Genomic DNA, 25,180 nt, shown 5'->3' on the forward strand with positions numbered 1-25,180 from the left:
ACAAATAACGCAACATATTTTAAGAAAAAAGAAAAAGAAGAAGATAGCAGGAGAGGAAGAATGAAGGGGAGTAAGTCAGAGGGGGAGATGAACCAGGAGAGATGATGGACTCTGAAAAACAAACTGAGGTTTCTAGAGGGGAGGAGGGTAGGGGGATGGGTTAGCCTAGTGATGGGTATTAAAGAGGGCACATTCTGCATGGAGCACTGGGTGTTATGAACAAACAATGAATCATGGAACACTACACCAAAACAAATTATGTAATATATGGTGATTAACATAACAATAAAAAATTAAAAGACAAAAAAAAAGAAACAGTAACAACATTAAGTATAGCAAAAAAAAAAAAATACCATAAACAAAAATAAAAGGTAAAGAACATCCTGGGGAAAATATTTGTAAAATATATTACAGAAAACCAAATTTGATATTCTTAATATATAAGTAGCTTTTACAAATCAATAAGAAAAAATTAAATATTGTGATGCAAAAATGATCAAAAGAAAAAAACAGTCCTCAAAACAAGAACATAAATGACAAATTAATATATAAGAAATTGTTCAACCCCACTAGTATGTCTGTAGTGTAAGTACCTGACAATTAGCTTTTTTGATTGTAAGTGCCTAACATTAAACTTTTGATTGCTGAGGCATCCATTTCAAAGATACCCACCTCAAATAAACACAGTACTAGCTACACAACTAGATAAAGAGACAGGCCACCCCCACCTACAAAGTTCCCCTTTTATTTTATTTTATTATTTTTTTACAGAGGGAACAGGGAGGGGAAGAGGGAAAGAGAGAACCCCAAGCAGGCTCCACACCCAGCATGGAGCCCAACAGGGGGCTCCATCTCACAACCCTGAGATCATGACCTGAGCTGAAATCAAGAGTCAGCTTCTTAACCGACTGGAGCCACCCAGGTGCCCCAATGAAGTTCCCCTTTTAGAAAGCCCTGGGTGACCTAGGTAACTGACTGCTTTTCCCTTCCTGCACTTTAATTCCCACTTTTAAGTTTTAAATTCGCCAATGAAGAGTGAACCCAGGAAAGTAGGCACTTCACCCACGATCCAATAAAAGCAGAACACAAACTCTTTACCTGTGACCTCTCTGTGGCCCTGGCATGCTGTGTACCTTCCTGAATGTGTAAGTAATAATCCTTGTTTTCCCAAAGTTCCCCGCTGCTTGTTATGGAGGAATGTCTTGCAATCACAATAAGGACCATGAGGGCCAGTCCAGCCACTCATTGGCTCTGGTTGGGAAAATGTGTGTGTGGCTCCAGGCACTCCTAGTTGTTAGTATCAGTATAGATAGGCTGAGACCAACACAAAACAATGTCAAAGAAGGTAGTTTGTAAAAATGATATGATGCTATTTTTTCCTTATGAAATTGGAAATGAAAAAGGATGATGATATTTGGGATTTCTTAGAGTGCAGAGAAATAAGTACTCATATATTTTTGGGGGAAGTATACACAAGTATAAGGTTTTTGATAGGCAAATTGGGTAAGTCTATCAAAATATTTAAAAATGCATTTATCTAGTGATTTCACTTCTAGCAAGAGCACTCTCTCATACACTCTTGTGTTACTTGGAGACTGATTTCTGGGAAATTCAATCTACAATTATGTTAAAGAATATTTATTAACATGGGGAAATAGTCAAAATATTTTGCTCAGTTAAGAAAGCAGACTGACCATTTCCAAAAATATGGCCAACTAAATTAACTGAAAAACCTTTTGATACAAACTTCTATAAGTGCAAGATAAAATATAGAAACATTTTTTTAATTGCACAAATGAAATAAATTTCATAACTGAGCTCACAAGAAATAAAGGAAAACCCCTGGGTTCCAGAAATGAAGAGGAAGCTGAAAATCAAAGTTGTAATCTTGTGAATGGAAGTTATGGTTGCCCTGAGAAGGGAGTTTCAGCTTTTAAGAACCACAGGGGGAGTAGGAGAAGATGGTGGTGGAGTAAGAGGACCCTAGGTTCACTTCATCCCACAAATACAAATAGATAACTATCAAATCATCCTAATACCCCAGAAATTGACCCGAAGACTGGCAGAATACTCCACAACTAAAAGTAGAGGACTGGTCACATTGAAGAAGGTAGGAGGTAGAGAGACATGGTTTGGGAGAGAAGTGGATTGTGGCCACTGTGGTGGCGAGGGAACCACAGTTGCAGAGAAGGGTGAGAAACAGACTAGCACACAGGGGAGTGCATGGGGAAAACAAATCTCCATAGCAATTGACTTAGAAAGGGAGAGGGGCTGAATTTTGTGAGTTCTTGCAACCAGTGGGGCTAAAAGCTGGAGCTTTAAAGACCAGTGGGCTTGGCTCATATAAGAACACAGAGGGCATCGGGGCTACTCTTGGAAAGAAGACCAGGCAAATAGCCTGTGGAACACACAGTGTGGAAACAGTGATCTGAAGAGTGCCTGGGGCACACAGTGAAGAAGTTAGCTCCTCTCATAGTGTGTCCCAGAGAGGCAGCATTCACAGAGAGACCTGTCTGGGAAGAAAGGAACTGGCAGGCACCATTTCCTTCCCTTGCCCCTCAGCATAAGCATAGGGCCACCTGCAGGAACCAGCCCAGTGCTGACACTTGTTACCTAACTTGCTTACAGCAAGCCCTGCCCCCCTGCACTCCAGTGGAACCACCCTTCCCAGTCAGGTTTGCCTCAGTCCCAGCACGGCGGGTCCCCTTCTCCAGAAGACTGGCCTAAATCTCTGCCAATCCCACGTCTCCTGACCCAGGAGTTTTGCAGAGCCTTAGTTCTGGTGGAGGTGGCAATAGGTCTCATTTCACAAACAGACCAAAGCATACCTATGAGTCACATTCAGACCAGGGGCCAAACACTGCCCACAATAGGCAAAGAGCCTCTGCCGATGACTGGCCTGAAGAATAAAGCAGCCAGGACAAAACAGCACAGCACATGCAGCACACATTGGGGACACTCCCAGAAGTGCCAGGCCCTTGGGAAGAGGGCACACTACATGGCAGGGAACTATAGGACCTCTTCTTCATAAGGCCATTACCTTCAAGAACAGGAAATGTGGGGTGCCTGGGTGGATCAATCAGTTAAGCATCCGACTCTAGATTTCAACTCAGGTCATGATCTCAGGGTCATGGGATCCAGCCCTGCATTGGGCTCTGTGCTTAGTGGGAGTCGGCTTGAGGATTCTCTCCCCCTTCCTTTACCCCTCCCCCACTGGTGTACTTTCTCTCTCTCAAATAAATAAATCTTTAAAAAAAAAAAAAGAATAGGAGACATAGCTGATTTTCCTAATACACAGAAACAGGCACGGAGACTTAGACAAAATTAGGAGACAGAGGAATATGCCCCCAATGAAAGAACAGGACAAGACCATGGCCAGAGATCTAAGTGAAATAAATATAAGTAGCATGTCTTATAGAGAGTTTAAAGTAATATCATAAAGATATTCTCTGAACTTCAGAAAAGGGTGGAGGACATCAGTGAGATCCTTAATATAGAGATAAAAAAGAACCAATCAGAGATGAAGAGTGCAATAGATGAGATTAGAATCACCCTTGATGCAATGAATAGCAGGCTAATAGAAGTAAAGGAAAGAATGAATGACCTAGAAGACAGAGAAATGGAAAGTAATCAAGCTAAACAAAAGAGAGAAAAAAGAATTATGCAAAACTAGAATAGACTAAGGGAACTTAGTGGCTCCATCAAATATAATAACATTTGTATTATAAGAGTCCCAGAAGAAGAAGAGAGAAAAAGGCAGAAAAGTTATTTGAAGAAATAATACCTCAATACTTCCCTAATCTGGGGAAGGAAACAGATATCCAAATTCAGGAGACACAGAGTACCTCCAACAAAACCATCAAAAGCAGATCCACACCAAGACATACTGTAATTAAATTGGCAAAATATAGTGATGAATAAAAAATTGTAAAAGCAGCAAGACAAAAGAAGACAGTAAGATACAAGGGACACCCCATAATGCTATCAGGGGATTTTTTTTTTTTTTAGCAGAAATTTTCCAAGCCTGGAGGGAGGAGCATGATATATTCAAAGTGCTGAATGGGAAAAATCTACAGCAAAGAATACTCCATCCAGCAAGGCTATCATTCAGAATAGAAGGAGAGATAAAGAGTTTCACAGACAAACAAAAACTAAAGGAGTTCATAACCACAAAACCAGCCCAGTAAGAAATATTAAAGGGTGCCCTTTGAGTGGAAAGACCCAAAGTGACAGTATGAAGGTAGGAAACACAAAAGCAGTAAAAATGAATATTTCTGTAAAAAAATCAGTCAAGGAACTCACAAAATAAAAGGATATAAAACATGACAACATATATCTAAAACACAGGGAGGAGAGGAGAAACAGTGGGTTCAAATTTAAATGATCATTAACTTAATATAGACTTTTATATGCAGAAGATGTTATATACAAACCTAATGGTAACCAAAAACCACTAATAAATATGCAAAAAATAAAGAGAAAGAAATCCAAATATATCACTAAAGAAAACCAGCAAACCATGAAAGAAAGACAAGCAAGGATCAGAGAAAACCTTCAGAAACAACCATGAAACAAGTAATAAAATGGCAATAAATACATATCTATCAATAATTGAATGCAAATGGACTAAATGCTCTAACCAAAAGATAGGGTGACAGAATGGATAAAAAACAAGACCTATCTAAATGCTGCCTACAAGAGACTCATTTTAGACCTGGAGACATCTGCAGATTATAAGTGAGGGGATGGAGAAACATCTATCATACAAATGGATGTCAAAAGAAAGCTGAAGTAGCAATACTCATATTGGACGAAATAGACTCTAAAACAAAGACTGTAACAAGAGACAAAGAAGGACACTATATCGTAATAAAGGGGACAATCCAACAAGAAGATATAACAACTATTAATATTTATGCACCCAACATGGGAGCATCCAAATACATAAAACAATAACAAATATAAAGGAACTAATTGATAATAACACAATAATAGTAGGGGACTTTAACACCCAACTACATCAAAGGACAGATCGTGTAAACAGAAATTCAACAAGGAAACAATGGCTTTGAATGACACACTGGAACAGATGGATTTAACAGATATATATGCAGAACACTCCATGCTAAAGCAGCAGAATACACATTCTTTTCAAGTGCACATGGAACATTCTCCAGAATAGATCACATATTAGGTCACATAACAAATTTAAAAAGAATACAACTTACCCTATGACCCAGCAATTGCACTACTAGGTATTTACCCAAAGGTTACAAAAGTACAGATTCAAAGGGGTACATGCACCCTGATGTTTATAGCAGCATTATCAGCAATAGCCAAACTATGGAAAGAGCCCAAATGTCCATCGACTGATGAATGGATAAAGATGTGATATATATACACGATGGAATATTCTTCAGCCATCAAAAAGAATGAAATCTTGCCATTTGCAACAATGTGGATGGAGCTAGAGAGTACTATGCTAAGCAAAATAAGTCAGTGAGAGAAAGACAAATACCATATGATTTCACTCATATGTGGAATTTCAGAAACAAAACAGACGAGCAATGGAAAAAAGAGAGAGAGAGAGAGAGAAACCAAGAAACAGACTCTTAATTATAGAGAACAGACTGATGGTCACCAGAGGGGAGGTGGGTGAGGGGGATGGGTTAAACAGGTGATGGGTATTAAGGAGTACACTTGTGATGAGCACCAAGTGTCGTATGGAAGTGTTGAATCACTCTATTGTACACCTGAAGCTAATATTACACTGTATGTTAACCAATTGGAATTAAAATAAAAAGTTAACCAAAAAGAACCACAGGGACAGGAGATGAGATCTTGAGCCCAATGTTACCATCATTAAGTTCCCCTGGAAGGGCTGTACTCTCCATAAAAGGTTGGACTAGAAAAAAAATCTACATCCTTAACAGAGGGAAACTACAAGGAAGTTTATCTGTCTGTGTCTAAGTCCTAGATGGAAGAAAAAAATATCTGTGAATTAAAGCACAGGCCTGAAACTCATGAGGGTTTTAGATTTTAATTTATACAATCTGCATTACCAGGAAGTTTTACCCTGATGCTTTTGGCAGAAGCAAAAGTAGAACTGCTTGGAATGGATGTTCCCACAACATGGACCACAAAAATTTTCACAGAATTTTTTTTTTTACAAACCCCATTAAAGAAGACATCACAATAAAATAAACTACAAGAATAAATTATCTAACATGAGTGAGAACCAGTGGACGCAAACACCAGCAAGCTTAGAATCCTGAGAACCACTGAGCTGTGTGTGGGGGGTTAGATTTGAGGAAATTACCCAGCATGAAGAACAAATAGAGATAGAAAGTATGACAGAGAGGCAAAATGACAAGGAGGATAGAATGAAGGGTGAAACATTAATCTAAGATGCATTCCAGAAGGAATCAGAGAAAGGCAAACTTCAAGGGGATAATGGCTGAGGATTTTTCAGGATTGATGAAAGATTTAGGAAGTACAAGTGCCAAATAAAATAAATAAAATTAAATCTATATCCAGACATGTTAGAGTCAAACTGCAGAACACCAAAAACGAAGAGAAAATTCTTGAAAACTATGAGAGACAGCAGACTTCGAAATTATAAAATATAGGCCAGAACACAGCTAAATAATATCTTCAAAGTTCCGAGGGAGAATATCTGTCAACTTGGATTTCTAAACCCAGCTAAATTATTTTTTAAATAATTTATTTTTAAGAAATCTCCACACCCAGTGTGGGGCTTGAACTCACAGTCCCAAGATCAAGAGTCCCATGCTCCACCAACTGAGCCAGGCAGGCAACCCCCCAGCTAAATTATTATTCAAGAGTGAGGGCAGTAAAAACATTTCCAGAAATGAACTGAGAGGATCAAGAATTCATAAATCCTTGCTGAAAGTAATACTGAAGTATTTACTTCTGAAAGGAAGCACTGAGTGGGAAAGGGAATTGTGAGCAAAAATATTGGTAAATATGTGGGTAGAGCTAAATAAGCATTGGTTGTAACAAACAATAATGCTGATGATGAATAATTTGGGGCTATAAAAAGAAAGTTGGAGAGGCATGGTTTGGTTAAAATTGTCTAAGTCCTTGAATTGTTTTAAAGGAGGGCAGAACTATTGAGAAACTTCAGACATTTTAACTAAAAGGATAAGAAAGAACCAAAGTGTATAACTTCCAAACCACTAGGAGAAAAAAAAGAATTAAAAAAATTGACTAATGGAAAAAAAGCCATGAAAGGGGAAAAAAAAAGTGTAGAAAAAAGCAGAAGAGAGAAATCCCATAAGGTGATATAAATAAACCCAAATGTATCATTAATCACAATTAAGTGTGGCTGGACTAAAACTTCTGAGTCTCAAGACCGAATCTTGCTTGCATTTAAAAATCCAAAATTTAGGTGTGCCTGGGTGGCTCGGTTGATAAGCGTCTGCCTTGGGCTCAGGTCATGATTCCGGAGTCCTGGGATGCAGCCCCAGGATCCTGCTCCCTGCTCAGTGGGGAGTCTGCTTCTCCCTCTCCCTCTGCTCCTCCCCTACTACTTGTGCTCTCTCCCAAATAAATAAATAAAATCTTCAATTTTTTTTTAAATTCAAAATTTAGCTAAATTCTTTTCATAAAAGTCACCTAAAACATTAAGGGCATAAGAAATGATGGAAAAAGGCCAAATACTAACCAAAACTGATGTAGCTATGTTAAAGTTAAACATACAAAATATATAAAGCATAGAAAACATACAAAGTGACAAATATTATTAAGGATAAAGAGTGTCATAGTATATTTATAAAAGAAAGAATTCACCAGGAAGATATAACAGTTCTAAATCTGTCTGCACCTAAATACATTGCCTCAAATACCTAAAAGAAAACCTGACATAATTACAAGGAGATACCAACAAATCTATCATTGGAGGTAAATTTTTTTTAAGATTTTATTTATTTATTTGAGAGAGCTGGGGGGAGAGCACAGAGGGAGAAGCAGACTCCCCGCTCATCTGAGAGCCCAATGTGGGGCTCGATCCCAAGACCCTGGGATCATGACCTGAGCCAAAGGCAGACGCTTAACCAGTTGAGCCACCAATGCGTCCCTCGTTGGAGGTAAATTTTAATACACCTCTCCATAATGATAGAGAAAGCAGACCAAAAATTAATAAGAACATAGAATATTTGAACAGCCCAATTAAAAAAAAACAACACTTCAATAAATGTATATGGAATTCTATACCAAATAATTACAAAATACGCATTCTTTAAAAATACACATAGATCTTTTATCACATTGCAATAAAATTAGAATTCCAAGTAAGGAAAATGAAAAAAGAATTTACTTTGAAATTAAAAGAAAGTAGTTTATAAAACTAGTTTATGCAATATTATCCCATTTGGGGAAAAAGAATATCTATGTTATGCATTGAAAGAAAAGGTCAAAAAGAGGCACTAAAAATAGTAACAGTTGTTATTTATGGTTTGTTGGCTTACAGGTGATTTTTAGCTTTGCTTTATTTATTTATTTATTTATTTATTTATTTATTTAGCTTCACTTTATTTTTAAAGAGCTTTTCTGTGTTGTTAAATTTTCCTGCTTGGAGCACGTAAGCATATATATATATATTTTTTTCTTTAAGTACAATGAATTGTACTTAAGGTAACATGTAGAATAATAACTTGCCTGCTTTTGGCCATAGCCTCATAACTGGTCTCCCCATCTCCATGCTGGCCTAATAGAGTCTCTTTCCCAAAGCATTGAGAATAAAATCCAATTTCCTAAGCTCGGCCTGCAAGGTTTTGCATGATATTGCTCCAGCCTACATTTCCAACCTTACTTGTGGACACACTCCCCAGAATCACTCTAATCCAACAACACGGGCTTTCATTTCCTTGAACTCTCCAGGTTCTTTCCATCTGGTCTTCCCATTTGCTACCCCTTGAACCTGGAATCCCTGCTGTTCTCCTTCTCCCAACACTCTCTTCACCTGTCCAAGTTATAAGTATCCTTCATGTTTCAGCTGAAGTAGTAAATCCTTAAGGGAAGCCTTTTCTTCTCCCACTCCCCATACTAAGTTTGGTTTCTCTGATCGATATTTCCAAAGCGTCTATTCTTTTCCTTCACAGCAGTAAAAAGAAACCTGAAAATACATGTTTATGTGTTTACTTGGTTATTGGGTGTCTCCCTTGATAAACCGTTTGCTCTGTAAGCCACAGATGGTTTGTTCATTGCTATATCCCCAGCATCTAATATAGTGCCAGGCATGTGGTAAGTGCTCAGTGGATATTTGTTGAAAGAATGCATAAATGAGTGAATGAATTCACGATTGAATCCTCACGAGTGCTCCTGGAGATTATGAAACCGAAAAATGAAGTCAAGAAGTTCATAAAGGAGAAGGCTAAATGATATGCCATCATGGCGGTTTTAACTTCCAGTTCTCCTGGTTATGGCTAAGATTCGTTGAAATATGCTGACAAGATAAATTTCCTTTTGTATTCTCTTTTCTCCATCTGCTTTACTGGCGTATTCCCCTTTAAAGGAAGGAAGTCCTATGAATTAGCTTAAAAACAAAACAATAACGACAAAAAAGTTACTTCTGAGGCCAAGGACAGTGAAGTAGGGTCATGTGCAGATGGGTATAAATTACTGAATCACATTTCATTGTCTTGAAGCTCTGTTTCATTATATAATTGATACAGTACCACATAACCAAAGCCCAATTCAAGTTGGCCTAGATATGCTCTATCTTCTCTTCCAGGGACAACTTGTACACATTCAGTCAGCTTGAATAATAATGGTCTTTGTAATTAGGGCCAGTACATAGGAAAAAGAGATACATTTTCTACTGACTCACTGTTGCTCTCAAGAAGAAAAAATTTGGTTACTGCTTAGGCCTGCTCCCGAGTTTACACTTTAGGGTGTAATCTTAAATTCTTAAAATACAGCCTTTTAAAAAGATGCTGAGGAAACAAAGTAGGACACTCTTTTTTTCCTGCAACATCGTGGACTTAAATTCACAGACACTAGTCCCTTTTAGTTAATCCCACCTTCAACTCTTGCCCCCACAGAGGAAAGTCATGGTGCTAATTTCAGTGGCAAATTCTCTACAAGAGTTCAAGGTTTTAACACAGCTAGTTTGGTCCAAATCTCAGTCTTTTCCTTCTATTAGATCTAGTCACGAATTAGATGCTTGGTAATTATCTATGAAAGTAAGTCTAGAAAACATCTGCTTGAGTATTTAGTCCCCTAGTAGTTCCTACTGAAGTGATAAACATCTTTCAATTTTTCATCTCTTCTCAAAATTTCACTCCCAGTTACCTTCACAGTTCTATCTACAGTGAGGTGTGAGGCCTAGTTACATGAGCTTTAAAATGTGATTTATTCATAAATAATTCTGAAATAAACAGGCAATACAGTCCAGAAGAGGCAGGGGACAGTGACATAATTCATAAAATTTGGTATGGCCAATTACGAATAAAGATAGGAAATGAGAAAGAACAGGTTTTGTAAATGCACTACGCTTTTCTTTATATTCCTTCTAAAGGTCAAGGGTTTTGATACTAAATATACACACAGTACCCGGAAAGGCATTGTTAGTAATTATTTGTGCACAAAAGGAAGACTATTTTTAACCTAACTAGATCCAAACATTGAGAGCAGGACTGGCGAAGCTAAATAATGCTGTGTGCTCTGGAGTATTTCTTATTCAAGTAAAACATGTTGTTAGTATGGTGTACCAAACTATTTATAATTCTTTGTTATTTGTATCTTCCAGAATTGTGAGAGCCTAACCAGAGAACACTGTAAATCATTTGATCAAATCAATGAAAAGGCAACCAAATAAACTTTTCTTGTGATAATAATGACCAACTGCAATGCAACTGATTGTGTCATAGTATACTTAATTGGCTTAAGTTCTTCAGACTCCTGAAATAAGTGGACCAACAATTTCATGGTCATATTTCAGTTTTAATTGACCATGCAGTAATCTAACTGGATAACCTGTCAGTTCTACCCAGCTATTGCTATAAAAATGGAATACCTAATGAATATGAGAAAACAATATTTCCCACCAGAGTAAAAGAAATGACTGTCAATGATCAGGATCTTACTAGAATTGAATTTAGACCCTTTCTGAAATATGTCAGAGTAATAAAGAAGATAGAAAACATTAACAATTTTTCCGAAGTTTTATTTTTTATCAGTCCAATGTACCCCCTTTTCCTTCTTATTCATGAAGTTTTAGAAGAAATTAATGAAATCCAACTCCCTTTTCAAAGTTATGGTGACTTCAAGAGTCTCGGTCTCTAGGATATAGAAAGCTTTGGCACTACTGCATTCCACAGGTTGGGGAAGGGTTATCAACAGCTTCCTAGAAATCAAAACAAAACAAGATAAGATAAAAACCTAGAATCAGCATCCTAAAGTGATATCAAGAAGCTATCACAACTAATGAATCATTGCACATTATATCAAACCTAATGATGTACTATATGTTGGCTAATTGACTTTAAATAAAAAAAGAAGATAGCACTTTTTTTTTTTTAGATTTTATTTATTTGAAAGAGAGAGCACAAGCAGAGGGAGAGGGAGGGAGAAGCAGGCTCCCTGCGGAGCAAGGAGCCCGATGTGGGACTCGATCCCAGAGCCCTGGGATCATGACCTGTGCCGAAGGCAGCTGCTTAACCGGCTGAGCCACCCAGGTGTCCCAAGAAGATATCACGTTTAATAAGGTAATGGAAAGCAATACATACCACCAGAAGATTAGGAACCAAAAAATATTTAGACAGTATAAGTACTGGATCAAAAATATGCCTAAGTAACACAAATAATATACCAGTTTTTTTTTTTTTTGCCTTAAAAATCCAAGCAGGGGTTTTGTTCCCCCACTCTTTTTTTCAAAATTGGCCCCATTTTGCATTAGAGACACATAGTCTCAGGCTTTGGTTTATAGGCAGAGGAATAGAGCCATTGCAACTTTAAGCTGGTTGGATAGATCTGTTGCCAGCCATGCTTACGTGTAGATGGAATGTGACTGACTGATACAAATCTGAAAATTGGAATGCTTCTATAATAATTCTACTTGCACAACCTCAGGCTGAATCTCTACTACAGGTATAGTTGTTGAAATTCAGGCCTGGAATGATTTTAATACCAGATCAATGAAAGTGCTTCTCTGTGCTTGCTTCTGCATCTTTCTACTATACATTGACAAAAAGCCCTGCGAGAGATTGCTGGGTTTATTTTGCAGTTGTGGCTCAGTTCCTGGATAGCTGTATGCTTTAGATGCATTGCTGGGATGAGACATCCATAATTCTGTCATAGTGGTATGAATGTGAATTATGCATGGGGTCGGCACATGCTGGTATCTGAAGAAAATTAAATGCATGCAACTCTTGTTACCTCACATTCTCCATAGAGAAGGCTTGACTATCTCTATAAAAAGTGGACAGAAAAGCTCTTTTAGAAGGTGTAAGATCCAAATCAGTAAAGGAATCTGGTATTTTTTAGGGCTACTTATTGAATACTTGTAAAAATAGTGTTTGAAACAAACTTTTGAAAACCAATTGACTCTTTACTCATTTGCAAAGACCTAAGTTCAGGAAACTGGACTCATTAAAAGTATTTATCACAAATCTCTGGAACCAAAAGGAAATTTTCTGTGACTCTTGTTCCATTCCAGATATCTGGGGTAAGAAAAACAGCTCTCTCCACCAGAAGTAATATCGCGATGTATTTTAATATGGCCTGTAATATTTGGCATCTCAAGAAAGCGGGTGCAAAAAATGTTTAGAGTCCATCTTTTTAAAATTGTTTATAATATAGGTTGAGCTGGAATTAGATTTGCTTTATCCCTTATTCTACAAATGTTACTATATTCACTTTAAAAATAAAGTGAAGCTCAGTGGTGGTAGCTTCATTGCACTAAAAGACAACTATAAATCAACTGAAGAAGGAGCTCCAATGATAACGTGCCCCTCTCTGTCCAGAGAGAAATAAATTCAGAAGACACAGTTAGTGGCCGTTGGAATGATCCGTCTATCCCTGCACTTCTGTCTAGTCCTTAGTAGTATGGCTTCACATACTAAAATTTGGAACAACAGAAATGGTGCGACTTATTTAGGCTCTTAGGAGAAGGGAAGTATTTTTGTCCAGTCTATTTTACTGTCTGATATCTGAATTGAGATTTATATTTAAACAAAATAAAATTCTACAAATACTTATCCAGGTACAATTCATTGAAGGACAGGATTATATCTTATCTTTGTGTCCCCCCAGTGTCTAGCAGAAGACTTTATATTATAAATGTTTGTTGAATGAATAAATAAACGAATGAAAAGCAAATAGGTCACCACAAAATAATATCTGAATACCTTCTATAGATTAGTACTATCATATATGAATAAATATTTAAACCCAGTCCCTCAGCTTTTACACTGATAGTATACTTGCTTTTAAGAAGGTACAGTTTAGGCACTGACCAAATGTTCATCCAGTGTTAATTTTCATTAGCAATTATTTAAAAGTGAACTATAATATATGAAAGTAAAGACAAAAAAAACCATCCATAAAGTGAACTAAATTTAGAGACTTACATACTTACATTTATATTAGCAAAGTCAAGGTGATGTTCCTTGCAAGAGATTTAAATACAGGACAACCTCGTTCTGTGCACATTCATATAATGCAGTTTTTATTTTATGTAGTTAATGAATTATTTTATCTAAATATCTGGGTTAAAAATAAACAGGACTTTTTAAAGGTTTTCTAGTGGAGCCATAACTATTTTCAAAGAAAGTGCAGAAATAGCTACTGAGCTAAATGTCACAATTTCATTTTGAAAACATTTTTTTAGTTTGAACATCAGTCAATTCTCAATCAATCTGAATTAAAGGAGCACAGCAAAGGTGAGAATAATCTAAATAGCATTCAACCAAAAATTAACTCATACTTGTATTTACAATATGTTCTTATTATCCCATTCAAGGAATTCATTTATGACATTCTTAGGATTCACTTCAAAAAATAATGAAACCTCATATGAAGACAAAAGTCCTTGGGAAATTAACCAATTTCCCCTATATTTCCTCCTTTCTATCTACTCCATGTTGGGAATCGACATGCCAAAACAACAAGTTTTTAAAAAATGAAGAATTTAAGAAATTGCTTTATTTCTTTGGGTTGTATAATTCCAAAAATCTGGGTTTTATTGATAATTCTAATGCAATTGACTATCATTTGACTGAAATTACTAGTCCATTCAGTTAAAATAGAGTCACTTGTTCTGCCTTATACATACACGAACAGGATATTTTCTCTTACCTTTCTTGGGGTAAGTAAACAGTGTTTACTTAGGGTGTCAAAATTAGAAACTAAAGAAAGTTAACATGAATATCAATAAACTCAAAAAGTTAACATGAATATCAATAAACTCAAAAACAAGACACACTTCCAGTAACACAGTTTCAGATAATAGCATGGCTCCAAAGAATGCTCAAGTGTTTGGGAAAAATGGTAAAAATGATATAAGCCTCTCCTCAGTCTTCTACCATAATTCATGACTTTTTTTTCTTACGAGACAGCACCTCTGTGCACAGAGCATTTAATATATAAGAACAGTATGATCCAAAAATTCTAGTGTAGCCCACATTCTATGTGGACAGGTATCTCTGTGTGAGTCTTTCATTTAGTGGACTCTGATAGATATCTGGAGTGACGGCATAACCAGAGCAGCTGCCTGAAGATGGATGGAGAACTGCTAGGGGAGCGGAAATTAACTCCATGGTGTGTAGATACGTATGTGCTTTTAACAAGCACACCAATATCATGGAAGATTAACTGTTCACGTAAGCAACTTTCCTCGCAGAGGTTGTGTGGAAGAGTAAAAAGCATATGTAATATGAATTTAAAAAGTACAATACTCCTTGAAGTGAATTGTAGGAATAGTGGATGTGATTTTTATAACATGAGACAATGCCTTGTGAGAATATAGTTTTGAAATGATATAAGTGATGAGAAAATATGTGATATATATTCATCTGTAGATCATTTGGGGTTAAATGCCTCTACTGAGGAAATCAAGGTTAAGCTACACAGGTACACTGAGTTGTTTGCACATAGAAGTCTTTTGTATGAAGGATCTACTTTTTATTTTTTTTGAAGTTCTAAGATCAACAGGGGAGAAGTATTGATTCTGATAATGGAAGAAAGAAAAGGTGTCAGCGGTTGACTACTCTCCACGCCCAGTTTGAAATGTTCATGAGTTACAGAAAAAGAACCACTGCAATCAGCCCAAGTGTGCTCGCTGCTATACATTCAGATGAAAAGTGAACAAAGCAGTGAGATATTTAGATATTTTATCAAGCACACACTGGGTCCCCTGGATTCCCTCTTTAAGGAGTTGGTTTTGAGAGAGAGGACTGATTTGTCCAGGTTTCAGGATAAACATTTACATCAGAATCTTACTGTATGTGTGGTGTTTGGGGAAGATAATTCGAACCTGTGTAATAAGAAGACTATTTTGAAAATATTAAATGTTTAATTGAATTATTCCACCATTACCTGGATTCTTTTTCAATGTAGTCACACTACTTGAGGAACTAGTGATAAATTGTTAGAATTTTTGTTTTAAGTAATTGATGACAAGAGTTTTCTGTTAATTTTCAGGGAAATATAATCAAATTGAACCTTAGAGTCCCACAATAACCAAAAAGTTTAAAGATATTGCTTCTCTTATGCCATCACTGTACAAAAAAATCCCATGAAAGACTTAAAACGTAAGAGATTTTCACCTCTAGTTGTTTTCCCTCACAGATAAGCAAACTGTATCTGAATGTCAAGGACTGTGTTTTGGCGGTATCAACCTACTGCGAATGCATGGGGGCAAAGCAGAAAAAAATCAGGTGTTTCCAAATATATTTATATTATGCAGATCAAACATCTGAATGACATTTTCACTTTTCTTCAGACTTTAGGGGTGATGCAAAATAACTATGTGCACTTTAAGAATATTGACTAAAGTTTTGTTAATATTATAACATATTATTCTAGTTCTAAGTTTTACTCACTTATTAGGAGTACGAAGGTCGAGAGTCATTTCTTGGACGTCAATTTTAATTTCAGAAGCGTTCGTATTTGGCAGTTTAATTTTCACCTGAAAGAGAAAATGAGAAGAAAAACACTGCTGTCTTGAAGAACAGTTAATGTGAAGAGTGTAAGGAAGTTTGGGGACATGAGAACTAATTATTTATTAAGTTCCTGCTATGTGCAACCCTAGGCCCTTTTCTCATAACAGTCTTGAGAGGCAGGATTACCCCCATTTTACAGATGATGAAACTGAGATGCAGAGAAATTTAGTAAGGGCCTGAGGGCAACTGTGTGTAATTGAACTAAGGTCTGTCTGACTCCAAAGCTATATAGAAACACGTTGGTTACTTGCTTGTAACTTTCATTGTCTGAAGGTGCATACTAGTGCACCTGCTAAGTTTGGGGGCTTTCTACTGACTTTATTCTTATTTATTTATTTATTTATTTATTTATTTATTTATTCATTTTTATTAATTTTATTTTATTATGTTAGTCACCATACATCACATCATTAGTTTTTGATGTAGTGTTCCATGATTCATTGTTTCAGTACAACACCCAGTGCTCCATGCAATACATGCCCTCCTTAATACCCATCACTGGGCTAACCCATCCCCCAGCCCCGCCTAAAGCCCTCAGTTTGTTTCTCAGAGTCCATAGTCTCTCATGGTTCATCTCCCCCTCCGATTCCCCCCTTCATTTTTCCCTTCCTACTATCTTCTTTTTTTTTTTAAACATATAATGTATTATTTGTTTCAAAGGTACAGGTCTGTGATTCATCAGTCTTACACAATTCACAGCGCTCACCATAGCACATACCCTCCCCAATGTCCATCACCTAGCCACCTCATCCCTCCCAACCCCACCACTCCAGCAACCCTCAGTTTGTTTCCTGAGATTAAGAATTTCTCATATCAGTGAGATCATATGATACTTGTCTTTCTCTGATTGACTTATTTCGCTTAGCATAATACCCTCTAGTTCCATCCATGTCGTTGCAAATGGCAAGATTTCATTTTTTGATGGCTGCATAATATTCCATTGTATATATATACCACATCTTCTTTATCCATTCATCTGTCGATGGACAGCTTGGCTCTTTCCATAGTTTGGCTATTGTGGACATTGCTGCTATAAACATCGGGGTGCACGTACTCCTTCGGATCACTACATTTGTATCTTTGGGGTAAATACCCAGTTCTACTGACTTTATATGAGTTGGCACTTTGAATAAAAAATGGTTAGTTCTCACGTTGGGTGTGGGTTGGTGATGCCATCTATAGTATCCCAGTATTAAACTCCCATACCACAATTCCTAGAGAAGTGTAGGAGTCCATAAAAGTTGTTAACATAACAGAAGATAAATAAAAACATGATCCCTACACACACAAAAAATGGGACTGTTGATTGGTTTGGTAAGATTTTACTTAAAAATGTCTCATCTCAATTAGCACATGACCCAGCAATTCCACTCCTGGATACATACCCCAGAGCATTTAAAACAGGTGTTCAAACAAAAACATTATACGTTTTTGTTCACAGCAGCATTATTCACAATAACTTGAATCAAAGGCACAAACAACCCAAATTTGCATCAACTGATAAGTGGATAATCAAATTGTGGTATATCCATACAATAGAATATTATTCAGCCATAAAAAGCAATGAAGTACTATTACATGGATGAACCTTGAAACATTAAGCCAAGTGAAAGAAGCTAGGCACATATTGTAGGACTCTATTCATATGAAATATCCAAAGTAGGTAACCCGTAGGGACTGAAAACAGATTGGTGGATGCCAGAGGCTGGAGAGGGAGAAAAGGGGAGTGACTCTTTAACAAGTACAGATTTCCTCCTGGGTTGATGAAAATGTTCTGGAATTAGATATTGGTGATGGTTGCACAACATTGTCAATGTACTACATGTCACTCACAGTGAATTTTGTATTGTGTATTTTACCACAGTACAAAGTCTCATCCCTCACTCTAATTTAATTAATTCCCTTTTTGATGGAAGTTGATCTATCTATTATCTATCTATCTATCTATCTATCTATCTATCTATCATCTATCTATCCATCCATCCATCTGAGATGCCATGGCACATGGTTTCTATAAACAAACAAAACAACTTAAGGTTAAGGTAAATTATGAAGCCTTCTCTAAAATGAGCTAGAAGACTTGAAATATCAGACATCGGGTGATTTAAGAATTGGACTGGTAGGGGCACCAGGGTGGCTCAGTCGTTAAGCATCTGCCTTTGGCTTGGGTCATGATCCCAGGGTCCTGGGATTGAGCCTTGCATTGGGCTCCCTGCTCAGCAGGAGGCCTGCTTCTCCCTCTCCCACTCCCCCTGCTTGTGTTCCCTCTCTCACTGTGTCTCTCTCTATCAAATAAATAAATAAAATATTTAAAAAAAGAACTGGAATGGTAAGGATAAAAACAGCAGGTTATGAGGGAAATACATATCAAATAAGTAATGGGGAAAATGGAATTCCTTGTTAAGAAGCTTAAAGTAGGCAATAGTGCTTTTGCAATATAAAATATGTGGACCAATACATGTCTGTGAGTTATATTTTACTTTATTAAATCTGTATATAAAAATATTTGTAAATAGAGCTCTAGAAGACCTACTATCTAAATATATCCTGTGGCTAATATTTTAATTAAACAAAGAATTACCTCCTATTTATATTTTGAAAACTCAGATCTTCATAATTAATAGATGTTTTAAGTGAGAGAATTAGAGCATTTCTTAGAGGTAGTTATAGGTGCTCTACCTCAAAGTAAATGAGCATTCTATTGGACAAAGAAAGACCCATTTTTATTATAACTTGCAGATCTGATAGTTGAGATGTTCTTTAGTTGCAGGATGACTCATATCACCTGGACCAAGGGATATAAATATTTATTTCTTTAGTCTGAAATGTTTAGATCTTTCAAGGTAAAAGATTATTTCCTCAAGTATGAAATGACATTTGAGGAAGGAAAAAAATGATAACTTATGTGAAATGTAGATACAACTGCTGGGTAGAACGTCAAAGTGGTTCTTAAAATCACTTGCAACTCTAGTGAAGGGTAATTCAGAAACAACTCACTAATTTTTCCTCTTGAGAAAATTAAAATTGTGTACTAAAACGTTTTCAGAGGAGGGACAGGAAGGAACAAATTAAGTGGAATCGTACACATTAATATCTCATAAGATAGAAGGTTCAATAGGAATCTTAACAGAAAAACTCGTGAAACATGAATCAGACCACTTTAGAAATACTTTTAATGAATTCCCGGAAAATAGACATGGTTTTTTATTGACTTCTAACTGATTGTGCCCAAGATCTAACTAGTCCAACATTAGTAAGTACAGTACGTTACTGACCAAGCAATTAAAGGAATTGATGTTCCTCTCTTTACCTAGGATGCAAATTGATTTATTTCAAAGAATTACTTATTTTAATAGGTAAACTAGGGAAAACTAAAAATTTCATTGGGAAACTTTCAACCTTTTGGGAGCTCAACCTTTGGAGTCAAACTTGAGTTTGAATTCTGTTTCTGTCACTTCTTAGTTACTTATTGCTTATAGTTATCTATTATTTTATAACCAAAACCAATTACACCTCCCCCCTAATTTATGGCTCAAAACAATACACATTTATTATCTCACACATTTTGTTTGGCTTAGGAATTCGGGAGTGGCTTAACTAGGTAGTTCTGGCTTAGGGTCTAAAATGAAGTTGTAATCAAGATATTGACTGAGGCTGCATACATCTGAAGGCTTTACTGGGGCTAGAGGATTTGCATCCAAGATGGCCCACTCACATGGCTATTGCCAGGAGGCCTCAGTTCTTCACCACGTGGACTTCTCCATAGGGCTTAGGGCTGCTTGTCCTTATGACACAATAGCTGTCTTCTCCCAAGAGTGAATGATCCAAAAGAGCAAGGCAAAAGCAATGCCTTTTTCCCTCCCTAACATGGCCTCAGAAAGTGTACTTTTTCATTTCTATGATATCCTGTTGGTTACATGGGGCAGCCCTATTCAGTGTGAGAGGGGACTACACAAAGGGAAGAATATCAGGAAGTGAAAATCATTAGGGGCCATCTTGTAGGCTGGCTACCACAGTATCCAGCGCTAACTTCAGTTTAAACCTCTGTCTTCTGGCCTTGTGAATAAAAAGAGCAGGAAAAAGTCCACTACTTTAAGGTTTGTGTGAGCCTTTCTTTCCACTTTCAGCTTGTCTTCTGACAAGTAGTCAAAACTACTTGCTTAGTCTGTCTCTGGGAATTCACTTTGGGGCTTTCCTGGAGATCAGTAAAGGTAGATCAAATTGCTTTCATGGTCCTCTGTTTATTTTCCTCTATATGTTGTAACAGAGCTGGCTTAATATACCAAAGTGTTTGGGAGGGGAGGTCATTAATGTAGGATTTTCATTTTAAGTTTTAAATTTCTACTTTATGTTTTGTTCTTACAACAGATTTATATGACAAGATGGTTCCTGAAGAGATAATATTCCTATAATCTGTAAATGATATACAGGCTCCCCCGCTCCTCAGACAAGTGTCCGTGATCATATTATAAGATGCTGGAAAATTGAAATGAAAAGGCCAAATGGCAAATGTTCCACTGAGGTCATCCATTTTATGTTTCCTCTTGAGCTGTCACTTCCTGACAACCAGAACGGAAGAATAAATGAAATATACCTTATATGTAACTTGGCCAGTCTATGTATGCTATTTACTGAAATTCTATTGATGCTCAAGATATACAGAAGGGTTTGGGCTGAAAATTTAAAAGATATTCTTATTTATGGATTCAGGATATTATAAAAATATTTTTTATTTGACAGAAATACAGAAACCACCTCCAATATATTTGATTCTTAGCAAAGAAGTTAAGACTATTTGAGTTTCAGTTTGAAACTTAATGTTAGGAAATTTTGATTAACAGAGAAAGTTTGGGTAAGTCTCATTCCAAATTGCTTCTGTAGTTTAACTTCCCATTGTTTAACTATGGAAACCCACATTTAACTCTGGAGATATTTTTCCCATTGCAGCCATCTACGTATTTTATAAAAATTCTCATGAGTAATAATGATCTATAGGAAAATGAAAAAAATTAAAGGTGATGGATCCCTACTTTGAAATAATATATTTACCTCTGAAAAATAAAAATATAGAGGTATGTGTTCTCCAAAACCAGGGCAAAAAACCAATAGATACATTTTTAAATTAATGGATAAATTTTCTATGATGTTACCACTTTGGGGTTTTTTAATTTTATTTATTTATTTGAGAGAGAGCACAAGCAGGGGGAGGGGCAGAGGAAGAAGCAGACTCCCCACTGAGCAGGGAGCTGGACATGAGGCTCAATCCCAGGACCCTGGGATCATGACCTGAGCTGAAGGCAGACTCTCAGCTGACTGAGCCACCCAGGAACCCCTGATGTTACCATTTTGAAACATCCCAGTACTATACTGTCATGCCTGTGTTATGAGATCACGGAAGCATAGTACCTCTTCTCTCACAGGAATCAAGGGTAAGCGCAGCTCATTCTGGAATAAGAAGACTCATCTATAGGACCTCCATGTCTCTAACTGGCTCGCACAATCACCCCCAAACACTCATAGCCTCACTACCACTAGCTGTCTGGGGACTACCAGAACAAAATCCATTATACTTTTACCGCTATTTGTCAAGAACACAAGGAGCCTCAGACTCCCAAGTCCTTGCTTATCACCTAACAATTACCATCTAGATCTCCATATCCTCTATTGTGTTTCCATTTCCTACCCCTCACCAACTCATGAAATCCTTCCATAGTTCCTCTGGAACACACAGTCCATCACCCTTTATCTCTTCAGCCTCTGAATATTCCTTTCAATTTCTTGAAATCTGGATCTCCCCTGATCACACTGCTTCCCTAGTCTTCTCAGTGGGTGCCTGTTTTTTTTTTTTCTCCCACTGCATTTATATCCCTGAGCCTGCCCCTTTCCTCTAGCTTTTTAAAAATGAATCTCAGGTCTTCACACTATACCACCAAATACCCTCCTTGTTGGAATCATCTACCAATTCCTTAAAACGTTTTAAGAAGGAGGAAGTAATTAAAAGTGTAAAATACTGCTGGGTGGTCATCCTCCTATCTTTAATAATAATAATAATTGTTCTCTATCGATATTTCTAACATTAAATTTCTGTCTTCAGTGTTTGATTTATATATCCACTTAGATAACCTTTACAACCTCCTAGCCTCACTTTCTCACGTCCTTCAAGTCTTTGCACAAATATTTCCTTCTCAGTGATGCCTTTCCTGACTATACTATTTAAAATTGCAGCTGTGGGGCACCTGGCTGGCTCAGTCAATAGAGCATGCGACTCTTGATCTTGGGGTCATGAGTTCAAGCCTTACATTGGGCATGGAGCCTACTTTAAAAAATTGCAACCTTTTAAAAAAGGCCAGGGTGTCTAGAACATTATGAACAAGGAAGAAAATGTGGTGTGAAATGAAACTGAAAAAGTAGGTAGGCGTCAGATCATATAAGGCCTCATAGGTCAAGATAAGGAGTCCAGATTTTGTTCTAAGTGCTGTAGGAAGCCACTAAAGGTTCTGAACAAAGAAGTGATGTGATCTGATTTACTTTTAAAAAAGATCTCTCTGGACACTGTGGAAAGGCTGCAAGGAAGTAATTGTTGAAGGAGGGAGAAGAGAGAGGAGGGACTCATAATGGTCCAGGTGAAAGATGATGGTGGTTTGGAACATGATGGTAGTTGTGGTGGTAATGAAAATTAGATGGATTTAGAATATATTTTGAAAGTAGAGCCAAAAAGACTTGCTTGATGCTATAAAGGAAAGAGGAATGAGAGATGATTTAGGTGTTTAGTTTGTGCAGTTGGGTGAATGTTCTTGCCATTTCCTGAGATGATGAAGGTCAATGAAAAAGAGGTTTGGGGAAGACAATTAAGAGTTCTGTTTTGGGCATGTTAGGCTTGGATTGTCTATTAAAGTGACATATGTCAAGTAAGCAGTTGGTTATATGAGTCTGAAGCTTCTGGGAGAGGCCAAGACTAGAGAAATAGTATTTAAAGCCATTGGACTATATGGAAAGAGAATAGAGAAAAAAGAGACATAGGTTTTTTTCAGAGACCTAGAGAACTCGAGGCAGGAGAGGAAAAACCGGTGATTTGGGGTCAAAGGAGATGAGGAGATGCCCAGTGATTCTGGAGGAAAACCAGGAGAGAGAGGAGTCATTATAGTAAAGAGAAACACATGTTTTAAGAAGGAAGAAGTAATCGAAAAGGTAGAATACTGCTGGGTGGTCCATCCTCAGATCTTCAACCCCTCTTTTTCTAATGTTGTGCAGGACAACTGTTTGGTTTTAGGATTGTCCCTCTTATTGCAGGATTTAGAGCATCTCTGGCCCCTAAGTACTAAATGCCAATAACATCCTATAACCAAAAATGCCTCCACCCATTTCTAAAAGTCCTCTGGGGGCCCATACCATGACTACTTTTTTACTATTTGTTCATTCACTCTAGTGACACACATTAAGCACTCAATAAATATTAAGCAAATGAAGGGATATTTGCCATCAACTGAAAAGCATTCTGAATTCTCTTTTATCCTAAAAAATACCCCTAAATCTTGCCTCCTCCTCCTCTCCTCCCCTTCATTGTCAGACTTCCTCAGAGAATGATCTACATTTGCTACCTTCTCTTCCTCGCTTCTTGTTCACTTCTTGGTTTTCTTCAATCTGGTGTTGGCACCCACCACACCACTGAAGCTGCTGTCTTCCAAAGGTCACCAAAGACTTCTTAACTGATGAATCTAAAAATTCCTTCTGCACCCTAATCCTGGTTTACCCCTCTATAGCAGCAGATACTGTTATGGCTTTCTCCCATCTCTGAATATCTTTCTCAGTTCCTCTTCCCTTATCTACCCCTCAAATATTGGCATTTTCCTAGGGTCAATCTGTTCCTGCTTGCATGGATTCAGAAGTTTCTGCCTGTACTCGTTCAAGGATTCTGGACCATGTGATGCAGATATTTTGATGAAACCTCCTCAAAATGGTATCATCAAAATCTAAAATTGCTGATTTTTTTTTACCAAGTAATTATGGATAAGACACTTTTCACTCTTATTTCATACCTGACCCTAAGCCCATTTCAAACTCTGCCCCCATCTCTCTCTCTCTCTCCCTGCCCACACACATTCTGCATCTATCTCTCATTATGGGGGACTTGTATTTTCAACTCTACTAATTTTGGTACTATTTAAAATTTTAAATACATCTAACTTTCATAATCATAAATGTATTAAACCTATACAATTAGATTAGCTTTGAAGGAGGTATTCTTCCCCTCACCATCATTATGAAAGAATGTTATGATATTAACTATAAATGTATGTATATTACTGAGAGAACTATTAGAAATTGAATTTGAAGGTTTACTGTGCTGCCTGGAGCTGATAATAAGGAATTGTATTACAGCTCAAATATCCTTCTCCCTGACACACAGTCTGATATGTAACCAATCAAATAAGGTTAGCATAATCAGAAAGCCTGCAAAAAAGGTGTCCATCCTCTAGAATTTATATGGAAAAGAGAATCTATTCCATTATCAAGCAGCCAAATCCATTTGTTCATTAAAGGTAAATCAATAGGACTGATTTAACTTGAGAAAACAGGACTTGAGAAGCAGACCATTCAAGAAACAAGTGAATTCTCAGAAGATAGGGAGACACTTTGCTCAGAATGATGGATAGCCCTTTCTGAGATGAGAATGATAACATGTGACTTCTGGTTGTGTCTGTCAGATAGTGACTGACTCCTATCCCATCCCTGACTCTCACCCTATTCTCAGTGAGATTTAGAGATGGAGTGAGGCTCATATCCCAGTGAAGAGGTGATGATGAAAGAGAAACAGGCTTAATGCCTTGCTTTATAGGTCACATCAGAATGTCCCCTTATCAATACAGATGCATTAAAGAAGAACCAAAATATTAAGAAGCCATTGCAGCTCAAAAAGAATATCAAGCTATGTGCAGGCTGCTTTTCCCCTCCTCTAGAACAAATGATGGGTCACTTGACAGAATATCAATAACCCT

The 25,180-nt window shown here is 37.1% G+C and overlaps 1 protein-coding gene across 5 annotated transcripts in view; it reads right to left on the reverse strand.

Annotated features, from left to right (window-relative positions):
- Positions 1–11,167: 11,167 nt before the first annotated feature.
- DNAAF6 (dynein axonemal assembly factor 6) overlaps positions 11,168–25,180 on the reverse strand; it is a 36,308-nt gene continuing 22,295 nt past the window's right edge. For all 5 annotated transcript variants that reach the window (XM_025853685.2, XM_073885761.1, XM_025853686.2 and 2 more), the window contains 2 exons: positions 16,065–16,150; positions 11,168–11,368 (listed from right to left, as the gene is read on the reverse strand). In XM_025853685.2, the coding sequence (XP_025709470.1) occupies positions 11,239–11,368; positions 16,065–16,150 (216 nt within the window). In that variant the 3' untranslated portion in view covers positions 11,168–11,238. The remainder of the gene's footprint in view (positions 11,369–16,064; positions 16,151–25,180) is intronic.

This window comes from Callorhinus ursinus, unplaced genomic scaffold (genome assembly GCF_003265705.2).
Source record: "Callorhinus ursinus isolate GAN/ISIS: 27379988/994484 unplaced genomic scaffold, GSC_fseal_2.0 scaffold65, whole genome shotgun sequence".
NCBI lineage: Eukaryota > Metazoa > Chordata > Mammalia > Carnivora > Otariidae > Callorhinus > Callorhinus ursinus.